Source organism: Apaloderma vittatum, unplaced genomic scaffold (assembly GCF_000703405.1).
Source record: "Apaloderma vittatum isolate BGI_N311 unplaced genomic scaffold, ASM70340v1 scaffold16742, whole genome shotgun sequence".
Classification (NCBI taxonomy): domain Eukaryota; kingdom Metazoa; phylum Chordata; class Aves; order Trogoniformes; family Trogonidae; genus Apaloderma; species Apaloderma vittatum.
Window position 1 is genome coordinate 1 of NW_009704303.1, and position 11,267 is coordinate 11,267.

Below are 11,267 nucleotides of genomic sequence, written 5' to 3' on the forward strand. Positions count from 1 at the left end.
TCCTAAAGGTCCCACCCGCCGGGACCGGGGCACGGCTCCCCCGCCACGCTCTGCTCCCATTAAGCGAGCCTCTGCACCCCGCGGCACTCCAGCCAGCCCTGCCAAAGCTCCGCTTTCCAACTCCAAGCCCCGTGCCAGGACCGATGCTCCTCTCCCCTCCTGAGTCCCCGGGCCCCGCCGTACCCAGCGCCAGCCCAGCCCGTGGTTACCGGGGCTTGAGACAGGAGGGGGAGCTCTCGCTACACCCGTCTGAAGAAGAGGGTGCAGCCCAACGCGAATCAGGTAAAAGCACATCCAAAACCACGAGGAGATTCAAGGTGATTTTAAAAAAAAAAAAAAAAGTCTAGGCTGTGGCATTTCAAAAGTGTCTCTCACCTGAAAATTCTTTATACCAGACAACCTCAACAAGAGTCTCGAATCAAAAGGACTTTGTATTTTCAAGGCTCATTACAGCTGTTAGGACTGAACCTGACGGTTTAAATCATCACTAAGTAAGTTGGGGAGGTTTTAAAGAAATCACCTATTTAAACGACTCTTATTACACCAACAATCCTTGACTAATATTTGCCTACAGATCCTGTTCTCACACTTGCCCTAATTGTCAAGACCAGGGTGGAGAACTGAAGGAATTTTATTCAATACCATAAGAACATCAGAATCACGCTCTCACTACTCAACAAGTTTTCAAAGACTGTTCGTCACCTTGGGAAAGGTTATTTTTTTTTTTTTTAATGGGATTTTTCTAGCTATAGCTCATCTGCGGGAGGAGTTGCAGAATGTCTTGGAGCAGCTTTCAGCTTTTAATATTACGTAAGCTGAATCCATTTTGCTTGCTGCAGTGCTGTTTAAGCACAACTGCTCCTCTCTTGCTCACTTCATTGCTCATGTGTCCTCACATGACAAAACAACGCTACGAGAGCTACCAAGGGACTCTTTTGTTCACCCAAAATTGAAGACACATGCAAGAAAGCACGAAGTCAAAAAGGGGCCCTCCTAACACATCTTTCTTCTCCACTTTTAAAACCTATAGGGTTTTTCCTCTGATCTCCCATTCCTTAGAAACCTACACTTGTACTCAAATGGTGCTGTTCTAGTTGTATAAGCTATGTACTACCTTGTACTTACACCCTTGACCATCGTAGCTAGTACAGAACCAATAGCTTAATTAGTTTAAGGCATGAACACTCGCTCCAAAATGAAGCACCTCTGCTGCTCTCAGGGTACAGCAGCCTGTAACTGATACATAAACAAAACAATGATTTTGATAATAGCCCTGCAGAGATCAGGTCCGGTTTGGGTGCAAGAACATCGCACTTTCAAAAAAAATAATTCTCTCTACACTTCATGCACAGCCTTTTCTAAAGCAGACCCAATCACTTATGGACTCATGCCCGACACCACTTATGGGGTACGTACCAAAAAAGGAATCATAAAGCGCCACTGAATACCCACGCTGTAGTTATCCACATTTTATCTCTGAAAAAGCTCTGTACTTGAAAAGAAAGCAACAGGATTGAGCAATGAATTGATGAATGCAGCAGAGCACACTTCCGAAGCGGAGCTCTATCATCTTCAGCATAATGCTACATATTCGAACACAAAGCTGCATCTTTCTACATTTCAGAAATCAGATCTAGAAATAATCATTATGTGGAGTATAGCCCTTTTAAATCATCAACTTTTTTGAAAGGAGAGATTTCTCCCAAATTGAAGATCTTGTATTTGACATTTACTGACTACAAGAAATAGCAGGCAATTACAGTCTCCAAAGACTGCAAACCATCTTCTAATTACAAAAGTATGTGCAACCCTGTAAATAAGGCTAGAATCAGCTTGATCAAAAAAAAAAAAAAAGAGGCTTTAGATATCATTTCAAACTATTTAGTTACTGAAATGGAATTTTCTGTGCTTGCCAAAATGAATCCTATTCAGCGTGATGCAACAGGTGTTGGAATTCCAGCAGCCGCCTGCAACCCACATCTGGTAAGAGTTAGGAGTTTAAAGGAAATTCTGTAAGAACTGCTTATGTATAAAAACTATTCATCAGTCAAATCTATGGGCCATATTCACCCACCCGCTTGCACTGTGCATAGTTCAGATTTTTATGTCGTTTACCAAAAAATGTAATTCTGCTCCTTGTGAAATTTTAGGGATGTCAGGCACTTGTCCAGGCTGAAAGCATGTAGAGGGTGTGTTAGAAAGGTGAGGGAGGGGCTGCAGGGTATAGAAGGTGTGAATGCACCTAGATCGGTTCTGACTGGATCTCGTTTACATCCCGAAGCTTGGACATTCCCATCAGTACCCTGCAGAAAAAAAGAATTCTCCTCCATGTCCCAACTACCTAGTAAATAAACTATGTGCAATGTTAAAATTATCAGATGCAAACAAAAAATAGAGTTAACACCAAGCTTTGAATAACGTGAATTCTCAGCCTCTGCATGACTGATGTAATAGAAGTTTGTGGATAGTTTAGTGTTTGGTAGAAGTTTTATACATAAATAAGGGATCTAAAGAGGTTGTGAAGTCTCCATATTTAAGTTATTAAAAATTCACCTGGACACCTTTAGAACTAGGAATGGGTACAGGTGTCCTTTTATGATTAAAAAAGTCATATTAATTTGAGAAATTTTCTTTTGTTAAGTGAGGAGGAATTTCTCATGACAAAAACAGGCAGCAAGAAAGGCTTAATGGCTCTCAACATCTTTGGGTACTGCCTATACAGATACTGTACTTACCCTGCCAGCGCTGTGCTGAAGTTGTGTCAGTGTTCCAACTTCCCTCTGTAGTCAAGCTCACAAGCTTCATCCTGGTTTAGCTTGGGATCAGTGCTGCACGCCTGTAGTTACTTGTTTATACTTTCACTTCCTGAAATTCTGTCTAAAAAAGTTCTGAATAAATACACAATAAAGCCTGACTGCTGAAAGGATTAAGTGTCACAGAGTATCTTTCTGGGTAGTCATTGTCCACTGTTCCATCAGCCGTTTAATTCCCCTCCCTCCTCCAGTGCAGTAGATCTTAAAGAAGGAAATTAAGTTTTGATATCCTACAGGCCATCTCCAAACACATTATCTATATTAAAAAAATCAGTTATGTCTTAAGAGGCAAACTGCATTTGCGCTCCTCACATAGGAAATTTAAGGTTGTGAAATAGCAGGAAACTCGATAGGTCTTGCATATACATTATCACAGAAATATTTTAAAATAAATTGATCGGAGACATTTGAGACCACTCATCCTCCGCCCTTGTGCTTGCTCTACAGACCACACACAAATGCAGCGGGAGAAACAACCTAAAATCATTTCTGTGAGTTGAACAGGAATGCTCACATAATCACTGGAAATGCTCTTAATTGCTGTGGCTCAGCGGTACATTTCAGAGCTGTCAGATCTTCTGCCGCTGTGGAACTCTTTTCATGTCCTGGCAATCCCAGCCCAGCCAGCAGTTTGTTTATCATATTCCGTATGAGTTTCCGGATCTCCAACAAAGTGGTATTTACTCCCAGGCAGGGAAGACTGCAGTAATCCAGTAAGCTCTCATTAGCCTAAACTGCAGAAACATCTGCTGGGGTTACGAGCTGCTTACTTGCTGGTGATGAGCAAAGAATCAGCTCCATTTGAAGCTAGCGTGAACAAAGAATTGTAGGGTTGGGGGTGGTGGCAAAGAGACAAATGGGCCTCGATTGTCTCCTGGGCTGCACAGGCAGAGAGGGATGCTCCCTTACGTTGACCCCTGGTGACCCTGTCGCAGAGAGCACAGGAATTACAGCAAAAAACGCTTTGACTCAGCTCTCCCAAGCCGCTGGCCAGAACGGTGAGGCAACATCAGTGGAATTGAAGAGAATGTGGTCAGAGCTCCCCAAGAAATACCAGAAACCAGACAGTGCGATCTGTGCAGCGTAAATCTAGCTTGAAGTTAGCTTTGAGATGATTGAAGAGAATTTTGCAGAGGATGAATACTTTTCTGTGGTTCCCCTTTCCCACCCAGAGTCTCAGAGCTAGTTGGCTCTTTTCACAATTGCTTTCAGTTTTTGGAAGAGGAAGAAAAACCTCAAACCAGCACCTTAGTGCACATGAATGTCAATAATTCGTCAGTAAGAACTTCTAGCCTAAGAGATGATACACAGGTAGTAAGTACTGCACAAGTTCAGATAGAACAAAACTAAACCTACACTGATACAAGTTACAGAAGGGAGAACACTATTAACTCCAGATTAAAAAAAAAGAAAAAAAAAAGAGAAAAGATTGATAACCTGAATAAAAAGTGACCCTAGGTTGTTTAGGATTCCAACCAATTCAGAGCGTGTGACATTGTCAGGAAATAAGCAGAAAATACAAGATAAGTTATGTCACATCTGTTTAGCCCCTGCTCCAGTGATTTTGCAGTTCTTTGTGGTTGGTACAACGTAAAATAAGTCAGCATCTAATTCTGTGACTATTTAAAGGTGGAAGAACCTAAAACACTTCTGCCAAGAGCCAAACAACCACTTCAAAAGAATGTTCAGGAGAAGCCTCAGTTCAAAATAGTTGAAAACCCTTTCCTGGAAAGGGTGAGCTGCTTTATCCAACACTTGCTCTACCGTTTGAACAAAGAATTACACAAGTGTTCAGCTGATGGAAAAAAAAGGCTAAAATGCCCAGATCAATGCCTACGATTCTTCTGAAACGAGCACGGATCCTCGAGCACTCGGTGGTTTTGGATGTGCAGGGGATTTCGCTGCCAGACTCCCACTTCGCCTTGGGCCTGTTGTACAGATTCGACTGCCCCCTGCAGCAGCCAGAACGAACTACTGCCCCAGAAGAGTCAGAGATGACAGCGAGCAGAACCACTCTCAGGCATCTTCCTCAGGGGAGAGAGCTCCTAGCATTCCACTTTATATGAAAATTTGTACTGCTGGCTATTGCTTAAGTAACGTTTGGGCACATATGTGCACACAAAATAGTACCTCAATAGCAGAAAAATCACTTGACTTAGGGTGGATGGGTTTAATTTAAAAGTATTTCTTAAAAAAAAATTTAGATGACCAATGAGGTCTACCATCAGGTAAACCTAGCAATGAATTCTGACTTGTGTCTGTAGAGAGACAGAATTATCAAGATGCTATTTTCATTTAGTCTCTCCCACCTCATACTTAAGACCTCTCCTGAGCGTCAGAATGACACACTTGCAACAAGCAGGTTATAGGCACAAGGACACACATTCTAGTAATTATCCAAACCCAGGGAAAATAGTTGTTTGATCAGCTGCTGCATCATGTAGGAACCTTTTTCCTGAGATCTCCATCCACCAAAAGCAGACCACTCATCTGTAGCTAATCCATGACTTGGCTGCTTAGCAAAGTTCCCCATCCAGCGGCCAACTTGATAGATGCAGCTCATGTTCCCAGCCCAGAGCACGATCCTGCTGCGCGCAGCACCCCGGACTCACGGACTGAACGGCAGCACTCACAGGTGAACTACGGTGTCTGAGGAAGAAATAACAGATGCGTATCTTAAAAGAATTCCTTGGTCTCCTACTGGCTCGTGGATAAGTTTCTGCGAAAACAATGACACCGATATTCTATACAAGGAGGGTCTCAATAGTTTGTTGTATGTTGACTTCTCATCCAGTGCACTGCAAATCTTATTGATCCAGTTATTATCATTTCATTTTACTCCTAATAAAAGGAGACAAGAATCCAGTCAGACTCTTGGTAATAATAGGAAGAAAGCATGAATAGCACTTCAAGGAGTGCAGGAAGAAGACTCTCTTTTAAGCAGGCTTTATAGAAACATCTTGAGCCAGAAAGTGAACACTTAGCAGACATGCAAAGCAAAGCTTTTGAAAAATCACCAGAGAAAGAGGTTCCACGGTTAAAAAAAAACAACACAAAACCCAGGACACAGCATGTCTTTCAGAAAGAAATGCATCCCATGTACAAAAATGGGAAGTACGTTGAAAAACTGTGTCACACCTGGCGTGTGTATTCATAACAGAGCACACTCACTCTCAGGCACTTACTCCGTAGTTAGGTTTGACGTTTCTCTCCACATTCACGACCTTTTGGCCCCAGCACTTCGGCTGCCAGCGGGTCATGGCTGCCGCCAGGACTGGTTAGTGCCTGTAAGTCCATCACTGCATATACTGTGTAGTACTAGCCCTAAGCAAGCCTTGATGGAAAGAAAAGCTGCTCTAGGAGATCAGCAAAGATATTAAAACATTAAGGCTATAGATATAGCAATGGAAAATAGTATTTATTATAAAAAAAAAATAAAGTCCTTAAAGAGAAAGTGTCAGGTTAATGCAAAAGCATTTATGATTTTAATAATTTGTTTCCAAGACAATTAGGCAAGTTACCAAAACTTTTCGCTTGTTACAAATGACAAGGCTCCTTCCAAGTCTCATTAGTTGCTACTCACATAGCTTGTCCTCTCGGCAAATCCAGAAATAAGGGACAATTAAGAGTTCCTCCAGAAGTTGTTCATAGAGCAGCCAATGATGGTGCTGTACACTCCTACAGATCCTCCTGATCAGATCAGCAAACACGCAGTACCACATGCACAATTCCACATCTCTATTCTGACATGCTGCCTTCTAAGGAACGCTACTCCGGAAAGAGATGCAACTCAACGTACTTGAAGCCAGTTCCCAGAAAGGAAACCAAGGATTTTAAGAACACATAGGCCATATTTGCTAAGAATAACATTTCTCATTATTTACCTTTAGTATTGTCAAAGAAGAAGGTGATGAGAAAGGCCTCACAGAAATTAATCTTAAACTCTCATTTCCTATTTCCCATTTCCTACACACGTGCTGCTGGTTTCATGTTCTGGTAGAATTGAAAATTTGGACAAGTTATATATTCAAAGAAGAATTATGTTGGCATTGCTTTAGTAACCACTCGTTAGCAAACCATACATGAACTTAGTTGAAGTACCAGCGTTTCACAACATCTAGTCCATAATTCTCTTCACATATCGCTTGGTTATGCAGAGAAACTTCTTTACTAACTTCAAATGACAGGTTCTGCACTTGTGAGAAGTTCCTGGAACAAATGAAGCAAGTTAAATCAGTTACTGTGGAGCATAACTTCTGCTTAACCTCAAAGGCTACATGTCTGGACACTCATCTCATTCTATCATGGAGTCACAAGAAAAAAAATAAATCTAAAATCCGAGTTCTTTTCCTAAAGGCTAGAATTTTAGAGTAGAGAAGTTTACAGGAGGGAGTTCTGGAGTTCTCTACTCTCCTACATATTTGCACTTTTTCAGGGCTATTTTTGCTCACTGAACTCTGAGCTAAAGTGTCAGAAAATGACACACTGAAGTAGTTCACTTCAAACATACAGACAAAAAAAACAAACCCCAAACATCTTTAATTTGACTGCAGGTAGGGTAGGGACAGAAATGCAGGTGTCTGCTACGAACAGAATTAAACTTCGTGCTACTATCCCCCCAGTTAATCCTCCTCCAAGACTGCAGATTTTCCTCTGAATATGTCTGTTCACCTGGTTGTTGTAAATACCTTTGAAGCTCTTTATCCAGTTTCTGGAAAACATCTTTAAGCTCTTTCAGTACACTAAAGGCTTTTGCACTTTCTTCTGAGTAGCTTGGCATAACGTCTGTCAGAAGCTCCTGTGTGATAGCTAACTGCTCTTGTAGTTTACCTACAACGTGAGATGTTAAAGATACTACTCAAAAATGCAGGCAACGGCACCAGCTAATACAAGATTACGTACTAGCCAGAGTAGCCACAGAAACAGCTGAACTAAATAATGGAAACTACTGTTTACTCAGCTTTCAAACACGCTCTGAAGAACCTGTGAAAGGCAAATTATTTGTAGCTGTGTAGACTAACACTAGCAACAGGCTGTTAACACTGCTAATCATGCTCTCATTTAAGAGTATGTCAAACATTTTTACAAGACAAATGCAAGAGAAAAAACAAGCTTTAAATATCAAAAATTCTCTGAGCAGCATAGCAAACGCCTCATTATTTCTGAAAGTAAATTTTATGAATCAAATTTTCATACCAAGGTACGTTAACGTATCTTCTTCTATGTGAATATTCTTTATGGGTAATTCATGTCTAGTGGCATCCAGGGCACGTGCAAAGCTTTTGTACTGCTCTTTAAATTGTTCACAAACAGGAACAAGGGTAGAAAGTACTTCCATCTGAAAAAGACACAGCATGAACCGACACTTCTTCAAAATCAGCCATCTTGTTATTATAGTCCTGGCTCAACACAAAAAAATAATTTGCAAAAATCCCCAAGTACCACTCTGAAATGCTCACTGACAGAAGTACAAGTCTGTGTATGATACCCCCATCATGCTGCTTAATAAGTTATCCTCTACAGTTCCAAGACGCCATTATCGGTCATTATCGGCTCCCGTGGGACTGTAGCTCAGAGACATCAGCAACGTAACAGGCAAAGCGTTTTAAATATGATACATTGACTGTAATTAACAGTGTAGTCTCCAGAATCCAAAAGGCCACAGATGCAGAGGAATGTTCTCTGGATAAAAGATTACTTCACAAGTGAGCTTGTTCAAATATAGGAAATGCATAAACTACAATAAAGCCTACCTGTGTGTCCAACGCTTCATCAAGTTTCTCCTCTCTCTCTCTGAGTAGAATCTCACGCTTCAACTCACAGAGCTTCTCCTGTTGTCTCTCCTTTTCTTCACACAACATTAACAAGTTTTTTTCTGCTTTTTTCTCCAGCTCAGCAACATTTTTTTCTGCCTGTTACATCCAAAAAATACGCACAACTGAAGTAATGCCATGGCTAAGTAATCAACATACTCTGAATAAACAAATGTAAACCTCAGACCAGGTCAAAGAGGTCAATTAATGAATTGGAGGCACAATAAGCACAGTACATTACAGTTAAAGCTCTTTATGTCAGCTGTTTACAGCAGTTTTACAGCCAGAAACATATAAAGCCACAAAAATTTAACTTTCACAGATTAGAAAGCATAGACAAATTAAACAATTCTTCAACAGCAAGCTCTTCTATTTGAAACTATATACAAATACTTGACTGATTCTCACCTTTACTCTCAGGTAAGTCAAAAGCAGAGTCTGAGAGTCCAGCTCTTTCATCCAAGCATCAGAATTACCCTCCTTCAGAAAAGAAAAAAAACATACAATGATAATGTTCATATAAATTACTGGAAGTCCAATTTGTGCGTGGAATCATCATCAACCTTCAGCTCAGTGAAGAAAGCTGGGTTTTTAAACAATGCATACCTCTCTGTTCCACCACTTTTTACAATGTTTTGAGTAGATTTTTGCAATACTGGTAGAGAACTTGATGTTTCAGTGCTATGTTGAATGAGACCCCTACATAAGGCATTTCAAATTAGGTTGAATCAACATTAGTTTTCTAAATAAAAACGTCAGAAAATATTTAAAGGTAGCATGATAGAATTAAAAAGGATGGAGAGGAATACAAAACAATCCACTTGAGGAGATGCTACAGTTGGAGCAGATTCTTTACCGCAGGAAACGGAAGCAAAGCTTTAGTCAGCGTTGAGACGTTTGATAAACAAACCAGACATCACTAGCAGAACAGACAACCTCTGGCTTCTGCCAGAAGGCTTTAGAACATCCCAGGACCTCAAAGTTGTTATCAAGATTAAAGACAGACAGAAAATCTTCATTTAACACATTTCAGAATAAACACACAATAAATGAAAGCAGTGAGACTCACCTTTCGGGGAGGGTTTTGACACGTCTCTTTAACTCCTTTGCTAGCAGCTTTTGGAACAGGAGTCTTTTTGCAGACACTTTTATCTGTATCACAACAAAAAAAGTTATTGCTCTCTTCTATCAAAGTACGTAGAGTGGGTCAATACACCATCAGGTTCTTCAAAGGCAAACATATCAAAATTCTTACGTGTGCCAGTAAAGAACGCTTCTGCTCTATTTCTGACTGATGATACTCAAGCGATGAGGATGACATGAGCCTTTAGCTTTAAGTGGCAGGCACAGATAGGTGTGATACAATTTCCAGAGGGCTGGTAATCTAACACCCAACTGTTACAGAACAAAGACTTGAGAGTACTTTGGTCTTTAATATTTGATCTTAAACAACACCAACAAAGTACCCAAAAGATAGTAAAAATCCAGAGGTTAATTTAAACTCCCAAAGTCTTAATATCTCTGTTTAAACACTTGAAAGAACATTCATCTTATTTAATAAAATCCTTTTGTGAATCTAGAAGAACACGAGGGTCACTAAGCATCAAGTTACACCACATATGTTAAAAAAATAAAACAAGAAATTGAGTACACGTGGGAGCTTACCATTAATTGCAGAAAGATCAAGGTCTGGTCTACTAACTTTATCTTCATCTAATAAAGTGGACTGCAAGTCACCTTTCTCAAAACTACTCTGATTAAATGAGCTGGAGACAACACCTGTAGAAAGAAGCTGTTATCAAACTAAAAGAATTAGAGCACATTCTGCACAAGTTCACAATTGCATATGCTTTCACTAACATGTGGCAAACTTACGCTTACCTTTACACGTTTACTTTATATACACCATTTGTGTACTCCTTAATTACCTAGGGATCAGGTAGTTCAGAATGTTAGCCTCCTAAATACTTCCCAGTTCAACAACACTCAGATGTGAAAAAAGAATAATGTTATTTCCTCAGGATTTGCAAGTCAAGTTCAGGTCTTACCAGAAAATCCTTCTCCAATTCTTGCAAAAGAAATAAAAGTGGACTGTTTTGTAGACACCGATTTCCAGCCTTTTACACTGGGTTTATTAAAAAGGTTAAATAAGAAAAACGGGGCAATGGTGAGGACATAGTAAAAAGAGTCATTCAAAGCCTTGTACAGAAGGCAAGAGAAATGTTTATTTTAAACAACCCAATTACTCAGGTCTGTACTAGTTTTCTATCAGAAGGTCCAGACATGAGTTTAACGCTCTTGAATTTACTACCTCTTAATCCCACATCAAGTTTCTTAATCCCTTTTGTATACAGATAAAAACTGGCAACAATGGAAGTAACAAAAACTATCATCTCTTGACAACTTTTTAGAGTCAAGAATTCCAGTTTGGAAACACAAATTCACAAAAGAACAATTTTAAAATCCTGATAAAACATACCAACAGAAGTTTTACATTTCGGGGGATGAACTGATCTTGTTTTAGTTGCAGAAGATGGTTTAGCAGCAGACGTTGAAATGGAATTTGCTGAAGTATCCTGACAATCAAGAAACACATAAGACTGAACATACGCAGCAACCGTGAGCAGCCATGGGACTCCTT

At 40.2% G+C, this 11,267-nt stretch overlaps 1 protein-coding gene across 1 annotated transcript; it reads right to left on the bottom strand.

Annotated features, from left to right (window-relative positions):
- Nucleotides 1-6,901: 6,901 nt before the first annotated feature.
- HAUS8 (HAUS augmin-like complex, subunit 8) lies at nucleotides 6,902-11,202 on the bottom strand (the record flags this gene model as incomplete). Its single annotated transcript, XM_009865008.1, has 8 exons — nucleotides 6,902-7,022; nucleotides 7,502-7,643; nucleotides 8,010-8,151; nucleotides 8,567-8,725; nucleotides 9,035-9,106; nucleotides 9,696-9,778; nucleotides 10,292-10,405; nucleotides 11,106-11,202. Coding segments are annotated over 8 exons (930 nt in total), but the record flags the coding sequence as incomplete, so codon positions are not given.
- Nucleotides 11,203-11,267: the final 65 nt, after the last annotated feature.